The 18,986-nt window shown below is 43.4% G+C and overlaps 1 protein-coding gene across 1 annotated transcript in view; it reads left to right on the plus strand.

Moving 5' to 3' along the window:
* SRP68 (signal recognition particle 68) overlaps positions 1 to 18,986 on the plus strand; it is a 30,967-nt gene that overhangs the window by 3,414 nt on the left and 8,567 nt on the right. The window contains exons 3-10 of the mRNA XM_045814086.2: positions 463 to 576; positions 2,759 to 2,954; positions 4,545 to 4,627; positions 5,105 to 5,214; positions 5,576 to 5,658; positions 7,177 to 7,317; positions 15,962 to 16,060; positions 18,501 to 18,565. Of these exons, the coding sequence (XP_045670042.2) occupies positions 463 to 576; positions 2,759 to 2,954; positions 4,545 to 4,627; positions 5,105 to 5,214; positions 5,576 to 5,658; positions 7,177 to 7,317; positions 15,962 to 16,060; positions 18,501 to 18,565 (891 nt within the window). The remainder of the gene's footprint in view (positions 1 to 462; positions 577 to 2,758; positions 2,955 to 4,544; positions 4,628 to 5,104; positions 5,215 to 5,575; positions 5,659 to 7,176; positions 7,318 to 15,961; positions 16,061 to 18,500; positions 18,566 to 18,986) is intronic.

The raw sequence follows: 18,986 nt of genomic DNA on the forward strand, positions 1-18,986 counted from the left end.
TAACCGCTGTGCCACCCAGGAGCCCCTGTTCCCTTTCCTTTTTTTAAAAAAAAATACTTTTTTATTGAAGGATTTTTTTTTTTTTTTTTTTACTATTCTGTTGCAGTGTAATTTATATTCAGAAAAGTATACAGAAAGAGATGACTTTTTCACAGCCTGTAACCAGCAGACATTACCAGCATCTCAGAAGACCCCCTTTGGTTCTTCTAATCACAAACCCTTCCCTTCAAAGTTCACCCCAGTCATGACGTCTGACACCTTCGATTAGGTTTGAAATATGTTCCCAGTGACACCAGTCGTACCATCCTGAAGGTTTTAGTTCACTAAATGTTTGCAAGATGATGTGTAGTGTCTGTGGTAACCATAAGTAGAACACCTCAAACCTTTGTTCTACTTTATTATAGAATCTGCTATTGAAAGTACTATCAGCTTGCCCGAATTAATTGTTCTTTTTTCTTTCAGGGGCTACTGTTCCCGTAGACAAAGACGTCTTCGGAAAACACTCAACTTCAAGATGGGGAACAGACATAAATTTACAGGGAAAAAAGTGACTGAAGATCTTCTGACTGATAACAGGTATTGACTGCTCTGTGCTAACTGTTAAATACTTCTTGCTAATACGTTTATTGAACAATTATGTGTTAGACACTGTGCCAGAACTCTTTAAATACCGAGGTGATTCTTCTAGCAGCTCTCTGGAATAGACACATTTACTATTCTTAAGTTATGGGATGAGGAGACTGTGCTCAGAGAGGTTCAGTAACCTTTTCAGGAGCTTTGTCGGAGTGCTAAATGCTGAGTCTGTGATTAGAACCTGATGGGGTATTGGGTAAGGGTTCTGGAATGCAAGTTTCAGTGTATAAGTGCTTACTTAAATCCATATATCTTAAATAAAATCTGCTGTGTGTGAATTACTTCAGAAGAGTTTTATGTTTCAGTGCTGAATGCAGCCATGCTTACATTTGCAGAGGATCAGTCAGGCAACATGTATTAAAGGCCTCTAGGCCAGTTCCTCAAATTTCACCCCATGGGCCAAATTGGTTCTTTTGCCACCTGTTTTTATAGTGTTTTGTTTGTTTTTGTCTTTTTTTTTTTTTTTTTTAAGAGAGCAAGCACTCACGTGCGTGCACACACACACAAGAGGCGGAAGGGGCAAAGGGAGAGGGAGAAGCAGACTCCCCACTGGGCAGGAAGCCCGATGGATGCCAGGCTCAATCCCAGGACCCTGGGATCATGACCTGAGCTGAAGGTAGACGCTGGGTAGACTGAGCCACCCAGGCGCCCCTTGTTTTGTTTTTTTAAGTAATCTCTACACCCAACATGGGGCTTGAACTCACAACCCAGAGATCCAGAGTTGCATTCTCTACTGACTGAGCCAGCCAGGCGCCCCAGGAGGTTTTTGATAGGGAAACCAGGAAGCCTGCATTGAGGAGGCTGGACCTTGAGGGGTTTCTGAGAGGAAAGAACATTCTGTGTGAGGGGAAACAGTATGCCTTGGTATCTGAATGTACTTCAGGAATTAGGGTGCTCTGAGCAGTTAGCTGCTGCTCGGGCAGCAGAGAGGCTGGGAGCTTGGTGTATGGAGACTCAGGAAACTAGAGCAGAGAGCCCATGGTGGGATTCAGCCAAAGGTATTGGTTAAATCTGATGAGGACAGGTTAGGAAGGGTCTCTGTGATGATGAGATCCTTCATTTTGAAGAGATAAGATTAAGCTAATGTTTAAGGAAGATTAATCAAGGCAGTAGCTGAACAAAAGATTCTCCATTATAATAATAAAGTGGCTAATTTATTCAGCCCTTAGTAAGTGCCAGACTCTGGTTTAAGTGTGTTATATACATTGCTACACGGGAGACTGAGGCAAAGAAAGATTAGTACTTTGTCCAGTGTCACATAGCTAGTGACAGATGGCACTGAGATTCCAACCCTGACTCTAGAGCCTTTTTCTTAACCACTTCAATATAATGTCTCTTCAGTACTTGGTTTTCAGCTGGGTTGGGATGGAGGAGGTGTTGATTCAAAGATGATGCCAGATTGTGTGCCTGGACTGCCTCTTTGCTAAAATTGGGGAAGAGTAAGTCTGCATTTGCCAAGTTTGCGGTGGTAGCGGGTGTTTTTAGTGAGATGTGTCTGGTGGGCGGTTAGAAACTTGAGGTGGAGCCTGATCATAGGTACTGGTTGGGTGCCGTGATTGATAATGTGAAAAGAGTAGAGTTTTGGGTTTGGTTTTTTTTAATATTTTTTAAAAATTTTAGAGGTTAAGGGGCGCCTGGGTGGCTCAGTCGTTAAGCGTCTGCCTTCGGCTCACGGCGTGATCCCGGAGTTCTGGGATTGAGCCCCACATTGGGCTCCCTGCTCAGCGGGAAGCCTGCTTCTCCCTCTTCCACTCCCCCTGCTTGTATTCCCTCCCTCGCTGCCCCTCTCTCTGTCAAATGAATAAATAAAATCTTTAAAAAAAAATTTTTTAGAGCCTGAGTGGGAGGGGCAGAGGGAGAAAGAATCTCAAGTAGACTCCACGCTGACCGCACAGCCCAGGGCGGGGCTCGAACTCACAGCTCTGAAGTCATGACCTGAGCTGAAACCAAGCGTCAGACACTTAACCGATTGTGCCACCGAGGTGCCCCGAGAAGAGTAGTTCTGAGGAGGAAGCCAGCGAGGGCGTAGGGAGAAGTTGAGAGGCTGAAGGTTGTGCCTTGGGGAATATCAAAGTCTGATGCTCCTGGCATTCATTGTTCAGGTTGCCTATTCTCTCTCATTTAGGTATTTGCTTCTGGTTCTGATGGATGCTGAGCGAGCCTGGAGTTATGCCATGCAGCTGAAACAGGAAGCCAACACTGAACCCCGGAAACGGTTCCACTTGTTGTCTCGCCTGCGCAAAGCCGTGAAGCACGCGGAGGAATTGGAACGCTTGTGTGAGAGCAATCGCGTGGATGCCAAGACCAAGTTAGAGGCTCAGGTTAGTGTCTTAACTTCAGCTTTGCTTTATTGCGGAGATTAGAGACGTGACTTTATAGTTAAACAGAGCAGTTTCTTAATGTTATAAATTGAGAGGAGAGGAAATAACATAGTGTTGCTTTCTCAAGGCGAAGCTGACATCTCTTATTTTTTTTTGAGCTCTTGGTTTATTTTCTTCCCCCCTAACTTTAAGTATGTATGTATGTGTGTAATCTCTGCACCCAGTGTGGGCCTTGAACTCATGACCCCAAAATCAAGAGTCATACCAACTGAGCCAGCTAGGTGCCCTGAGCTCTTTGTTATTTAATAATTAGCTTTAACTTTAAAAAAAAAAAGTTCACACATCTCTTGAAATGGAGCTAGAAAGCTTGACTCTTAGATCTGGGAAGTTCACAAAATAAGAATTTTTTTCCCAGGGCTGTCTGCATTTTTAAATTTTATTTAAATTCAGAAAAAAACAGATTCAGTTAACATATAGTGTATTATTAGTTTCAGAGAAATGAGAATTTCTTGAAACGCATTTTTTTTTTTAAAGATTTTATTTATTTATTTGACAGATAGAGAGCCAGCAAGAGTGGGTACACAAGCAGGGGGAGTGGGAGAGGAAGAAGCAGGCTCCCAGCAGAGGAGGGAGCCTGATGCGGGGCTCGATCCCATGACCCTGGGATCACGACCTGAGCTAAAGGCAGACGCTTAACGACTGAACCGCCCAGGCGCCCCTTTAAAGATTTATTTATTGGAGCGTGTGCACAGACGAGCAGGGCAGAAGGACAGAGGGAGAGGGAGAAGCCGACTTCCTGCTGAGCAGGGAGCCTGGTGTGGGGCTTGATCCCAGGACCCCGAGAGCATGACCTGAGCCGAAGGCAGATGCTTAACCAACTGAGCCACCCAGGCACCTCTGAAATGAATTTTTAGAAAGAGATACTGCTAATTTGCATTCAGCTTCTGATACCGAATGTTATATCCTGGAAACTAATTGTTAAGTCACATGAAGAAAACAGATTTTTTTTTTTTTTTTTTTTTTTTTTTTTTACATTCTCTCCTAGGCAGTAAATGAATTATGGTGAATTATCTTTGTATCACATTTTATTACGTAAAGTTCTCTCTCTCTCTTTTTTTTTTTAAGATTTATTTATTTTTAAGAGCGAGAGTACGTGTGCCACAGGGAGGGCAGAGAGAGTCTTCAGCAGACTCTGTTCTCTGAGCACGGAGCCCGATGTGGGCTCAGTCCCATGACCCTGAGATGATGGCCTGAGCTGAAACCAAGAGCTGGACGCTCCGCTGACTGCGCCATCTGGGCGCCCCAATAAGTTTTCTCTTTTAAAATCACCCTGAAATAGGGGTGTCTGGGTGGCCCAGTTGGTTGAGTGTCTGACTCTTGATCTCAGTTTGGGTCTTGATCTTAGGGTTGAGTTCAAGCCCCATGTTGGGCTCCAGGCTGGGCTTGAAGCCTTCTTAAAAGTAAATAAAATAAAATCACCCCGATGGATATCTCTGTATTCCTGGTGTCAAAGCTGAAAGCAGGTGGAGGAGATTGAGCGGTGGCATTGGCTCTTGGGTGTTGAAGCAGTTCCCTTCTCCCCCTTTCCAGGCTTACACCGCTTACCTCTCAGGAATGCTGCGTTTTGAACATCAAGAATGGAAAGCTGCGATTGAGGCTTTTAACAAATGCAAGTAAGTCCTCTGGTTCAAAAGACACGGCCAGTTTCGATCGTACATAGTCCCGTTCGAGCTGCAGATCACCTGATGATTTTTTCTACAGTAGTACAGTTATTTATTTAGTTAAATTTTATTTATTTTAGAGCGTGCACGTGGGAGAGAGCACACGGTGGGGAGGGGCAGAGGGAGAATCCGAAGCAGACTCCCTGCTGAGCAAGGAGCCTGACATGGGGCTTGATCTCATGACCCCAAGATCATGACCTGAGCCGAAATTGAGAGTTGGACACCCAGTTGACTGAGCAAGCCCCACTTATTTATTTTTTTTCCTTCTCTTTAGGAATATTGATTATTCTCGGTCATCCTTAGAACCATGCCAGTTCTCATAGTTGGTAGAAGGGTCTCAAAGTGCCGTGTTTTGTTTTTAGCCATTGTGTTCCTTTTTATTTTCTTGAAGTAAGGCTGCTGTGAAAGCTGGTGTTTCTTTCCTCGCAGAACTATCTATGAGAAACTAGCCAGTGCTTTCACAGAAGAGCAGGCTGTGCTGTACAACCAGCGTGTGGAAGAGATCTCCCCCAATATCCGCTACTGTGCATATAACATTGGTGAGCAGGGGCTGAGTCGAGCGCAGATGGGTGGGTTGGTGCTGGTTCATCTCAGAGAGCCTAGAGGATTTGTTTAACTTCCGTGCTTTCCTTGTCCCTGCGTCCGTTCTTGGCACGGGTTTCGGCTGATGAGAAAAGTAGAGCTGTTGAAGTCAGCCCAGCTTAAAGTCACAGAAGGCAGTTCTTTTGCTTTATTTCCATCCTGCCCACTTCTGTACTCCTCAAGAGCTTTGTGAAAGGATTTGGGGTTCACTGAAATGTGCTCATTGCAAGGGGATGGGCTCGGAGTTGAACCTAGTGGTTCTTGAGAGATCAGACCAGACCCTTGAAGATGTCGACTCAACAGCTCTCTCTTTCTCAGGGGACCAGTCAGCTATCAATGAACTCATGCAGATGAGATTGAGGTCTGGGGGCACTGAAGGTCTTCTGGCTGAAAAATTGGAGGTAATCTAGTCTGTATGTTTTTGTGAAGTCTTTGGTTTGAAAAAGTCCAGAAAAAGAAGTAATCCATAATCTCATAGTCATTGTAATTGCTGTTAATATATGCGTGTTTATATCCCTGTATTTTTAACAAAAAGCTTTTTTCATCTAATATTTTAAAGTATTCATTTTTTTATCTCATTTATTTTCTAAGCAAGTAATGTAGGCAAGTAGGAAAAGTGGGAAATACGAAAGATGGGGGAAAACTAAAATCACATGGTAAAATCAGAGGTAACCACTACTAATAGCATGATGAATAACTTACAGATTTTTGTGTATGTAGGAAAGAAAGGCATATATATATACATATTTTTTTAAATTTTTTTAAGATTTTATTTATTTAGAGGGAGAAAGAGCCCGGGTGAGAAGAGAGGGAGAGGGGAGAGAGAATCCCAAGCAGATTGGCTGCTGAGTGCAGAGCCTGACGCAGGGCTTGATCCCATGACCCCAAGACCACAATCTAAGCTGAAACCAAGAGTCAGACGCCCAGCTGACTGAACCACACAGTTGCCCGAAAAAGGCATATATATATATATATATTTTTTAAAGATTTTATTTATTTATTCGACAGAGATAGAGACAGCCAGCGAGAGAGGGAACACAAGCAGGGGGAGTGGGAGAGGAAGAAACAGGCTCATAGTGGAAGAGCCTGATGTGGGGCTCGATCCCAGAACGCCAGGATCATGCCCTGAGCCGAAGGCAGACGCTTAACCGCTGTGCCACCCAGGTGCCCCAATCACAGGCATATATTTTTAAAATGGGATCTCAGTATATACTGTTTAGTAACGTGCTTTTTAAATATAACGTCTCAAGTGTTCTTTTTTTTTTCACTTCAGTAAATATTCTTACAGTGTCATGTTTTGTTAGCCACAGGGTGCTCTGTCGTACCGAGCTCTGCTTCACGTGAGCACTTCACTGTTGTTGATTATGTGATAAATAGTATTACCATGAGTATCCATGGTTTTGTACACATTCTTAGTTCTTTCCTTAGGATCCACTCCTAAACATGGGATTGAATATTTTGGAACCTTTTGATTCATATTGACAAAAGCTTTAAGTTTCTACTAGTTTACGTTTTTGCTTACAGCACATACAGATAACGTTTCTCTCCTACGCCATTACCGAAACTTATTGTTGGTCTTTTTAATTTTTTCAAGTTTTTAAAAAAAATTTTATCATTATTCTAAGTAGGCTCCACATCCAATGTGGAGCTTGAACTTACTACCCCGAGGCCAAGAGTCACATGGTCTACCGACTGAGCCAACCAGACGCCCCATTGTTACTCTTTCTAACCTTCTGTTATGTCCTTTTAATGTTTGAGTTTCTATAAGCTAAGATAGATGATACCAAGGAGGAATTTAAATACAATTTATGTAGTACTTCGTAAGGCATAATATGTTAGTTATACAGAGACAACTAATAGTTCTTTCTTCCTTTCACCACCAGAAATTAAAGCTTTGACTTTTGAAAACTACTTTCCAGGCGTTGATCACTCAGACTCGGGCCAAACAGGCAGCCACCATGAGCGAAGTGGAATGGAGAGGGAGAACGGTCCCAGTGAAGATCGACAAAGTGAGGATCTTTTTATTGGGATTGGCTGATAATGAAGCAGCCGTTGCCCAGGTGAGAAGCAGCTGCCTGTTCTCTTCCGTGCGTGTCTGAAGTTGTCCTTGTGTGTTTACGCTGTAGGTGGCTGCTTATTTCTCACAAAACAAAAATTTGTCTTAACTCTAATTGGGATTTGGTCACCAAGTTATTGTAAAAGCTGAGCTCGCAGTAGAGTTCTTGCATTGGGAGGGCAAAGAAATGGGCAGTGGCAGTCCTGGACGCGGACATGGAAATGGGAGCGGTGAGAGGCTGGCTTAATGCAGGGGGTCCCGTCCGGCCCAGCAGGTGGTGCCGCAGCCTAACTTGTGTCTGTCTGACCTCTTGTCCTAGCCTTCTAAAGGGGCCCCTCTCATTCCTGAGCCTTTTCAGGAGAGTCTGGCTAAGCCAGAATGTGTCGTTTTACATGTGGCATTTATGCCATGTTCCTGCAGAGCGGCACTACTTGATGTTGCTTACGGACATAATTGTTACCTGTTTGTGAGTATGAACAACTGAACAAGCTCCAGAAGATGAAAGATCCTGGTGATCTTGGTTTGTACGAAGTAGATAGCGATGAGGGCACTTTGTGGATCTCTTCCTCCATGAGGTGAAGAGCATCTAAAAAGAAAAAACACCCAGCTGCTGAGCATGTCTGCAGCCTGCCCCAGGGGCGTTTCCTGCCACTTTGCAGTAAGCCATGCACCCTGAATAATTCGTACGTGGGAGTGCTTTGTTAGTTGTGCTTATGAGTTGTCTTAGCGTCCAAACTTTTCAGTGACTTGTTTCAAAGTAGCTACTCTGGGTTGAGGACAGCTTTCCACGGTGAGAGAACTTTGTGCCTCTGTCTGGATTGTGTATTGCTACTCTCGTTTCTCTTCCATTTGCTTAAAGGGCAGAAGACGAGAGCAATACTAGTAAGTTGATTTGTTCTTTAAAAGATCGAGAAGCTTGGGGCGCCTGGGTGGCACAGCGGTTAAGTGTCTGCCTTCGGCTCAGGGCGTGATCCCGGTGTTATGGGATCGAGCCCCACGTCAGGCTTCTCCGCTATGAGCCTGCTTCTTCCTCTCCTACTCCCCCTGCTTGTGTTCCCTCTCTCGCTGGCTGTCTCTATCTCTGTTGAATAAATAAATAAAAATCTTAAAAAAAAAAAAAAAAAGACCGAGAAGCTTTTCTGGAGAGCATTTCATCAGCACTGTTGTATGATAGTGTCTCTTCTGGACTACGATTCTTGTAGCAGCCCTTGAGCTTTTTGGTTGGGTTAATTCTTTGGCTTCAAAGTGGTATGTTCTGGAAGAGAAGAGCGGCCATCAGTGACAGTGGGGCAGGAGTTCTGGCTGTGGTCGGGTTTGGGGGAAGCCCACGGGGCAGATTAAAGGGGAGGGAGCTCCTTGGGAATGGGGCCACAGACATATATTAGGTAAAGGACAAGGAAAGCTAACGTTTATTAATTTTAAATTTATTTAGCTTAAAGTTTAGAAAAATTAAGTGTTTTTAAGTCCCACTTCCCATATACCTTCATTGATGTGGCGTTATGCTCATAAAAAGGCCAACACTTTGTTTCCTTTTAGTCTTTTTCATGTTCATGAGCGATGTTATGTGTTTTTTTACTTGTTGAAACCATACTGCGATCTCATTTTGAGTCCTGTTTTTCTTAGCGTATTGTAAGGATTTTCCGTGGTCTTATGTATCAGTTCACAAAATTTAAAAATACACGGTGGTCACCTGGACAGAGACACCACGGAGATGAGCAAAGGAGGGTAACAGTCCTCCTTAATGTCCCAGATGCGCTGTTTAAAGCTTTCATGTTTTTACCTTTTTAATCATATTGGTGGGTGTTTACTCTCATTGTACAGATGGGAAAACAGATCTGAGAGAGACCATATAACTTGTCCACAGCCATACACGTTTGATAGAAGGGAGTGCTTGCCTGTAAACCATGCCCTTTTGACTCCAAAACTTGTGTTCTTGAACTTTTCCACATATCAGGAAGGCTAGTAACAGCATCATTTCACTTGGGTTTGGTGAATAGCTAATGTAATCTTAATAAAACCCACGTGGGGGAGATCTTTTTGCCTTATTCATGAAATCAGCTTGAGCTAAATTAGATGACGAGGTAAAAGCATTTTACAACTGCTTGTGAAGCCATTTCTTTTAAAACTGAGAATCATTTCAGTCATGTGATGACTAGTTGAGCTTTGTACATTTTTAAAAGCATTACTCTCAGATTCAAGTGTTAGCATATTTAAAGGGTTGACTTCTGGGTCTTCAGGTCGTAGTTGCTCCATTTTTTTTTTTTTTTTTAAGGATTTATTTATTAGAGAGTGTGCTCTCCAGGAGGAGGGGCAGAGGGAGAGGGAGAGAGAATCTCAAGCTGACTCCTTACTGAGTAAGGAGTCCAACACAGGGGCTCAGTCTTATGACCCTGGACCCTGAGATCAGGACCTGGGCTGAAACCAAGAGTTGGATGCCCAACTGACTGAGCCACCCAGGCGCCCCATAGCTGCTCCTTCTAAAGTTGTTCAAGATTGGCCAAAATTTTGGTAGTATTGGCAAGAAAAAAACAGCAGTGTTGGGGTACCTGGCTGTCTCAGTCGGTGGCACGTGCAACTCTTGATCTCAGGGTCCTGAATTCAAGATCTGTGTTGGGCGTGGAGCCTACTTAAAACAAAAAAAAAACAGAACAGCAATGTTACTCCAACATTGAATAGATTAAAAAAAAATACAGTTGACTCTTGAACAACACAGGTTTGAATTGTGCACGTCCACTTATAGGTGGACATTCTTTTGATAAATATAATACAGTGCTGTGAATGTATTTTCCATATGATTTTCTACATGTTTTCTCTTCTCTAGGATACTTTATTATAGGAATACAGTATATAACATAGATTATAATATATAGAATCTAGGATATACCAGAGAGGAGGTGGGTGGGCAGGATGGGAAAAGAGTACACTGATGAAAAAAATTATAAAATCATTAAAAAAAATACTCAAGGCCCCACTCCCCAGAGATTTTGATTTAGTAAGTCTGTGTTGGGGCCCAAGAATTTCCTTCTTTTGTAAGTTCCCATATGATGCTAATTCTGCTGGTCCCAGGACCATGCTTTGAATAGCTCTACAAATCTTTTTCTTTTCTCTTCTTCTTCTTCTTCTTTTTTTTTTTTTTTTTTAAGATTTTGTTTGAGAGCGCTTGGCAAGAGCAAGCACGAGCAGGGGGAGGGGCAGAGGGAGAAGCAGACTCCCCGCTGAGCAGGGAGCCCAGTGTGGGACTTGATCCCAGGACTCTGGGATCATGACCTGAGCCGAACACAGACGCTTAACTGACTGAGCCACCCCAGTGCCCCTGAATAGCTCTACAAATCTTAATGATTTATCAGACATTTATGAAGAGATGAAAGAAAATTAAGAGGCTTTGGCAAGCGGGAATAGCGTATGGGTGTGTAATTGCTGTTCATGGAATACAGTGGAGTGTGTGAAGGCTGTAAGAAAGCAAAGGGTTAGAAGGAGCCATAATGAGGACAGTTTCACATCTTTCAGTTTGAGAGTAAAGGCTGAAGAGGGAGGAATATTTGAAGGCTATTAACGTGAATTACTTTGATTAATTTTCAGTGTTAAATCTTGTATATCTGAGGTAATCCCACTTGGTTATGGTATATCATAGTACTTTTTAGACATCGCTAGGTTTCATTTGTTAATATTTAAGAATTTTGCATCTATTTTTATGAGGAAGTGGCTTATAATTTTCTATAATGTCTTTTTTCTGGATTTGGTATCAGGGTTATACATACCTCATAAAACGAGTTTAGAGATCTTCCTTGTTTCTGAAAGAATTTATGTAATATCAGTGTTTTTCTTTCTCAGATGTTTATTGTAATTCACCAGCGAAACTATTGGGCCTAGAGTTTTTTTTTGTATGAAGGGTTTTTTCTTTTTTGGAATTGGATATAACTGACATAAAACATTAGTTTCAGGTGTATAACAGTGATTTGATATTTACAGGAAGGTTCTTAAAATTTGTTTTTGCTTTTTTTTTTTTTTAAGATTTTATTTATTTATTTGACAGAGAGAGAGAGACAGGCAGTAAGAGAGGGAACACAAGCAGGGGGAGTGGGAGAGGAAGAAGCAGGCTCCCAGCAGAGGAGCCCAATGTGGGGCTCGATCCCAGAACGCCGGGATCATGTGCTGAGCCGAAGGCAGATGCCCAACAACTGAGCCACCCAGGCGCCCCTGTTTTTGCTTGTTTTAAACAAATATAATTCCTTTATGAGATAAAGAGCTACTCAGATTTTCTGTTTCATCTTGTGTCCTTTGGGTGAGTGTTACTTTTAAAAGGCATTTATTAATTTCATGTACATTGTTGACTTTATTGACAAAGTTTAGAGTATTTCCTTATCATTTCAGGGTTTGTAGGATGTGTGGTGTTAGCCTCTATTAAGTGCCTAGTTAGTGTGCTGATTGCAGTGAATACAGTTCTGTCTGGCTGTTGAGGATCTTACGGTGCATTAGGGTCACTTCTGAGTATCAGAGGTCTTTAAGTAATGTGGTAGACGTAGAAGGTGTAGATCAAACAAAATGTGTGTCAATCCCAGGGAACCCCGGTAAGGTTTTAACATTGAAACAGTTCAGTGCCTACTGTTCTACGTACACATGTATATCAGGTCTACTGGTAAGTAAAATAATTCAAGTACAGTATGAGATAAAGTTCAGTTAAATCCTTAGAAGTCGGTCCAGCACTGTAGCTGATTAAATGTCTGTTGAATTGAATCAAGCATGGATTATTAACTAGGGAAAATGCCCTCTGGCCATTTGAAGTTAATCCCAGGAAGAACCATGTGCCCCTTGGTGCCACTACCAGATTATTTGGCCGGATGTCACACAGGTCTTCTCCACCTTGCCCATTCTCATTATATGGCGTTGTTTCCTCCCCTGGGAACCAAGAGCTGTGCCTTGGAGATGCAGGGCTCTTGGTTTCAATGTTTCTTTTTTTCTTCTTAAAGATTTTATTTTTAAGTAATGTCCACACCCAACTTGGGGTTCGAACCCATAACCGAGAGATCAAGAGTAGCGTGTTCCACCGACTGAGCCGGTCAGGTGCCCCTTCATGTATCTTCACCTAGCTGGTGTTGGTATTGCCTCCCCTGTAGGGACTGGAATGCAAGAATTTGGTAGGCCCAGTATATGCGTGCTTGTAGACGTTTTATGACATTTAAATACTAGAACAGCAGTTTACTGAAAAGCATAGAAGGAAGAAATAATTCAGGGAGATAAAGTGTTAGACTGAAAAGACTGAAGCAGGGAATTAATCTGCTGCCAAAATCCAGTTGCAAAATTCTTGGTCTCCTGAGCCAGGTTTTATGTCTTCAAGGGCTAAGTAATTGCCTTACTTTATAATTTGTTTCTATTTTGCTTTATTAACACTTGATTATTCCTAACTTGTCACTGGTGGTTGATTGTGCGGATGTTGTCAGGCAGCTCTTTCGGAGAAGATGGCAGGTTTGATGAATTTTATCCTTGGGTTATGGTTAATACTTCAATGCGTGAGTGAAAGGGAGACCATTCGTCCTTCTCTATTAAAAAAAAAAAGAGAGAGAGAAAAGAAAAAGAAAAGAAAAGCTGTTCTTAAGTGAGGTTTGTATTCTCCTTTACCAGATGTCCATGTGTTGTTTTCTGGACCTTAGTGTCCTGGGGAAGGCTTGATTCCCATTCCCTTGGTTCTCCTACGGGTGTGGTGGAGAATGTGGTCAGACTCGCCTTGTCTGTCTGTTAGTCACACCGCCACCTTCCAGCAGTCTTTGTAGACAAGTGAAAACAATCTGGAAAGGCTTTTGAACAGCAGGGGGTCTCTACCTCAGGAAACACAGCAGCTGGTTTTCTTCTGTACAGGTCCTTGAGACACGTCTTGAGGCTGTCACAAAGCACGTCCTGGAGTGTTCCAAGTTTTATAAAAATTGATCTAGAATTTGTTTTTATTTATTAGGTCCAAGTAACACATTACTTCCGGGCTGAAGATTTCTCTGTCTCATAGGCACACCTGGAAAAAAGTGCAGGCAGACCACAAATTCTTACGCAGGGAGTTTGCCACATGGGTTGAGGAGCACATTCTTGTCGGTTCCGTGGCTGACTTGGGAGGTCTGCGTGTAGATGCTGAGGAATCCTGCCTCTGCATGTAGAGAGGTGTTCTTATTCCATTTTATTTTCAGGATGATTTTAGCCTCCAAGATAGGTATGTAAATACTAGTGAAAGCACAGTACATTTCAGGCTCCCTGTTTGGAGACATTTTGTCCAGCCCAGGGAGAACTCTGAGAAGTTCTGCTGCAAAAATGAGTGATCTCTGAGTCACTGGGCAGTGTGGGTGGCAGAAAACCCAACTGACCGAGGCCTTTCCCTTCTGATGGGCTTTTTCCTGTGGTGTGGGTTCAGTCTTCGATAAAGATCCCAGTGGAACTTAGACTTCTGTGGAAGCAGAGGGAAAGTTTGCTTATGTTCAGCACCTTGATGCCGAGATGACCTTATTCCAAGGAAATGAGAGTAATAATGGCAGTAAAGAGGTTTAGCATTTTGCATCATTTTAGGGTTTTTTTATTTGAGCTGCACTCTCTACAGGAAAGCAGACAAATCCCGTGTAGCTGGTGAAATGAGGTTTACTCTTCTCTTATTCTATGTACCCCTTGCTCCAAACGTCGAACCGCACCCTTCTTAAAGTGGTGTTGGTGGCATATCTGCTGGATTGCATGACATCAGAACTGATGCATGAGCTTATCCTGCCTGCTAACAGCGTGGACGCGCGCGCGCGTGTGTGTGTGTGTGTGTGTGTGTGTGCGCGCGCGCGCGTGCACGCACCTGCTGCTGCGTCTATTCACAGATCCGATTCCAGCTGTTAACTGTTTCATGGCTGTTTCAATAGTCCACAGGATTTGTACTTCAGAACATTGGCCGGCAAGTTTGACTTGGGAGTTATCACAAACAGTCTTGCTGACTTGAAGTGCTGCTTAACGGTGTGTTATGGGAAGCGTTTCTCTGCGCTGTTGAGTACACTAGACACATGAACATCTGTGGCTGCTGATGCTTAAATTAATGAAAATTTCACGTGCTCAGTAGCCACATGTGGCCGATGACTGCTCTGCTGGACAGGGCAGCTAGAGAGTGTTTCCATCATCACAGAAAGTTCTTTTTTTTTTTTAATAAGGATTTTATTTTATTATTATTTTTTAAAGATTTTATTTATTTGAGAGAATGAGTGGTGGGGAGGGGCAGAGGCAGAGGGAGAAGCAGACTCCCCGCTGAGCCGGGAGCCCGATGCAGGGCTCTATCCCGAGAGCATGACCTGAGCTGAAGGCAGATGCTTCACCGACTGAGCCACCCAGGCGCCCCAAAGATTTTATTTTTAAGTAATGTCTACACCCAGTGTGTGGCTTAAACTCACAACCTGGAGATGGAGAGTCTCATGTTTCCCTGGGTTGAGCCAGCCAGGCGCCCTGTCACAGAGAGTTCTGTTGGACAGTGCTGTTTAGGTTTCGGTAAATTAATAGTGGTGGTGTTTGCCTTGAGAGATTTATAGAATGACCGTGCCCTTGATTTTTTCCTAAGTTAGTGAGCAACAGAAAAGTCAATATAAGTAGAAAAGTGTGTTAGATTTATATTGGGTAATGTACAAGGAAGTTTTTTCCCCCCACACTGGGAAAACTAGGAAAAACATAAGAGTTCTTAAGAGAAGAAAAGGTTTTTTTTTAAGCCACTACCAGCCTCTTAAAGGAGTGGGCAGTAATGGGTTTTCTTTTGGGCTGTCTTAGAGGTCAGTTGAATGTCAAGAGATCAGATTGGATGTTTGTCAAATATAATAATGGAGTGTTGATGTCTTAATGTCACAGTGGGTCTGCCGGCAACACAAGTTCATCTCCTTTCTGCCTCTAATCCACTCCTACCAGCTCAGTCAGATTCTTTAGAATTGTAATGTGGTTTGGCAGGTACTCCGTTAATGAATCACTTTTCCCTTTTCCCAGCTGGCTAGCAGAGGGGCGATGCCCTGGAACTTGTGCAGAGACTGTCACGGAGTGCTTGTCAACCTCAGCGTAGCCACAGGAAATATCTTAAGTGCACAATCTGTGGTGAAGGGAGTTTTGTATGATCCTTAGCAGAAATATATTTTTGACTTGGTATTGGTTAATAACATTACTCACTCGCTTGGACCTAAAGGAAATCCAGGATCTGCACGTCTTTGGGGTTACGTTTGTGAGGGTAACTGCTGGCACACCGTACGGCTTGAGACCATTTGTTCTCATGTGCTCTTTCAGGGATGTCAGGGGCAGGTCCTGAGCAGAGGCAGAAATGGTGGAGGAAAGTGGTAGAAAGTTCTATGATGGGAAAAAATTTAAAGCATCTGTTGTTTGACAGATAGATTCAGACCAGTTATGCAGATTCTTTTTCAGTGTGTTCACTTTATATTTATACATACGTGTGTATATATATCATCTGTTTCCGTATGAATAACGAATAAGACTATAAGAAAAATCTTACCTGGTGGAGACTAGTGACAGTTGAAACGATCTCTGATTTGGGGTGTTTCTGGCTGGATGTGTGTGTTTGTGTATAATGGGGGGAATCAAGGTACAGTTATGCCCTCCTCGCATTAAAATACTATGGCTTATTGAGAGGAAAATTTTTTTCTGCCTTTGTTTAGGCTGAAAGTGAGGAAACCAAGGAGCGTCTGTTTGAATCCATGCTCAGTGAGTGTCGGGACGCCATCCAGGCCGTTCGGGAAGAGCTCAAGCCGGATCAGGTAGGATTGTCAGCTGGGCCACCAGCTCTTGCTCCAGGCTGAAGTCCTTCTCAGTCTGTGTCTTGTTCTTAGGGCGGCGGGCCGGGGCGGGGGGGCAGGCGGGCCCAGTGGTCTGAGTGCACAGACTCTTAGCCACAGTATTTTTAGATCTAGTGATGGGCTGACAAACAGAAGCCTCTGAACTCCATCAGGTTGAGAAATATTCTCCATCCTGTTCTTCCTAATGGGTTCATTTATTACCTGTTAAGCCTTTGGTCGCAAATTCATGGCTCCAGGTGGACTTTTCCAGTGCTCTCTTTTTTTAATGTCCCTATGATTCATTCGGGCATCTAGGCTGAAAACCTCGGGACTGTCTTTGTTTCCTTCTTCCCTACCACCAGAAACCCTACTAGCTCTCCCTTTGACTTCTCTACTTTTCTGTCCCTTGCCCCTGCCCTGTTTCTGATTAGCCTTTTGTCCTATGTCTGGACTGCCACAGAGGTCTGATGGCTTTTCCCATCTTGGTCTGGGTTCAGTTCTCCAGGTCTTTCCTGCCAGCAGCAAACAGGTCTAGAGCAGGGAGCGCCAAACTTTCATGGTAATGCACTCCACAAGTAAAATTGAGCATGTACCTCTGATACGTTTATTTGTATGTTATCTACTTTATACATTTAATAGAAATGAGAACATAGAAGTTCTAATTTTCTTCTTATACCACACTCTTTGGGTCGTGTGCACCCTGCTTGAGAGCCCATTGGCTTAGCAAGTGCAGTTCCAACTCCATGAGCTGATGTCTGTTTCCAGATCATACTTTGCTGCTCCCCTCTGGGTCCTCTGCCTCAAGCTGCTATACTCACCGTCTTGTTAGTATGCCTTTCCCACCCCAGTGCACTAACTATACTGTTCTCCTTTCCCTCCTCATACCTGACTTGTCGTTCCCCTCCCTCTTCACCTGTCCAGACCCTGTCTGGTGTTCAGCGTCCAGCTCATAGTTCATCTCTGAGACGCCTGCAGGCACCGTCCTAGCCCAGCATCTCCCCGTGTGCTAAATATCTGGTACTCGTGGCTGTAATTTTTGTTTGGTAGTTAATGAAGAATTGCTTTTTAACATTTTGTGTATGGTTTTATATTTATTTTTCTGTTATGTATATTTTTTCAAGATTATAAGCATATTAAAAGCGGATATATAGTTTAGCATCTGCCCATGGTGCCTCGAGTATAAAACGTTCAATAAATACTTGTTAAACTGTAGTCCCATTTCCTTTTCCCATTAAGCTACTTTGTATATTATACTTTCCTTCATCCACTTAACGGGTAGGTACAGAGTTGCTGTCCATCATTCACCTTGAACTCAACAGTAGTTGCAGGGACACCTCACAGAATGTAATGAAGATGATGAGACCAAGGTGTCTTAATTTCTCCTATGGCTGCTATAACATTGCCACAAACTTAGTGACTTTAAACAGCACAAATGGATTGTCTCACAGCTCTGGGTGGTGGTTCATCTAAAAAAGGTTCATAGGGCTGCATTCCTTTGGAATGGTTTCTGTGGTTTTGTTTTTGTTTTTTTAAGATTTTTATTTATTTTATGGGGGGAGAGCGTGAGCAGGGGGAGGGGCTGAGGGAGAGGGAAAGAATCTCAAGCAGACTCCGTGCTAAGCCTGGAGCCCCACTCCGGGCTGGATCCCATGACCCTGAGATCATGACCTGAGCCAAAACCAAGAGTCGGACTGAACAACCCAGGCACCCCCCCTTTGGAAGTTCTAAGGGAGGAATCCATTTGTAGCATTCCAGAGAATGATTTTCCAACTTCTAGAGGCCACCTACCCTTCTTGCCTTGTGGCCAGCAGCTTAGCACCTTCACTTCTCTCTGACCTCTGCTTCCGTTCCAATACCTTCTCTCTGTTACCGGCCCTCCTGCCTGCCTCTTAGAAGGAACCTGTAATTATACTGGTCCCACCTGGATGATCCAGGCTAATTAAGAGATCCTTAACTTCATCCCGTCTCTTACCGTGTGAGGTAACACCTTCACAAGTCCTGCAATTAGGACATATGCATCTTTAGGAGCCATTGTTCAGCCAACCTCAAAAGGCTGAGCTGACAGCCTAAGGGGTTGGATCTTAGAATATGGGTCTAAGGTACAAACTCTAAAGTGGCGCCGTGGGCCGTGGACTGTCTGCTGTTCCTGCTTTGGGTCTGGACATGGGAGCAGTGGAAGGAAGCCTGGCTGGCTGTTACTCTGAACTCTCCTACTTAAGTCCAGTTTTTAGACGCTGGTGACAACTGAGTGGCCTTGTTTTTCTAGAATATGCCCAGGAGATCTTTGATATTTCAGGACCCCTCATTTACTAGAGCCCGTGCCTGTGTTCCCAGGCGCTTTGGGGCCCACACCACGGAATGAGGTGGTCAGAGCCAAGGGCAGGATCATCTGTTTGATCTTTACCTTCATTGCTTTCCACAGAAACAGAGAGATTATACCCTTGATGGGGAGTCGGGGAAGGTATCTAATCTTCAATACCTGCACAGGTAAGGGCTATAATTTTTTTTTTAACACTGTAGTAAAATATGTTCTTGGAATGAAAGAGTATGTATAATGTTCATACGTTTTAATTTCTGATTTATTGTATAGCAAATAATACTAATGTACATATGCATGTTTTTCTTATACAGGAGTATATATATTGCGCTTGTATAGTATTCTTTTGCACGTATAATTTTAAATCTTATACAGGAAGAATGAGAATAAAACCAGCAACTTCGAAGCTCCCTGTGGCCCCACCCTGGTTATTCCTCTCTCTCCTAGCGGTTACTGCTCTCCTTGTGCCAGGCTCCGGAAGTTACTCTCGTCTGTGTTCCATGTGTTCTCTGCCATCCCTTTTAAATTTAAGTTCAGTTCCCACTCCCATTTGATTCTCTCTGGAGTTTATTTTTGAGCGTGGTGTAAGGA

The sequence above is a fragment of the Ursus americanus genome, chromosome 23 (genome assembly GCF_024610735.1).
Source record: "Ursus americanus isolate L20-20 chromosome 23, mUrsAme1.1.p, whole genome shotgun sequence".
Classification (NCBI taxonomy): domain Eukaryota; kingdom Metazoa; phylum Chordata; class Mammalia; order Carnivora; family Ursidae; genus Ursus; species Ursus americanus.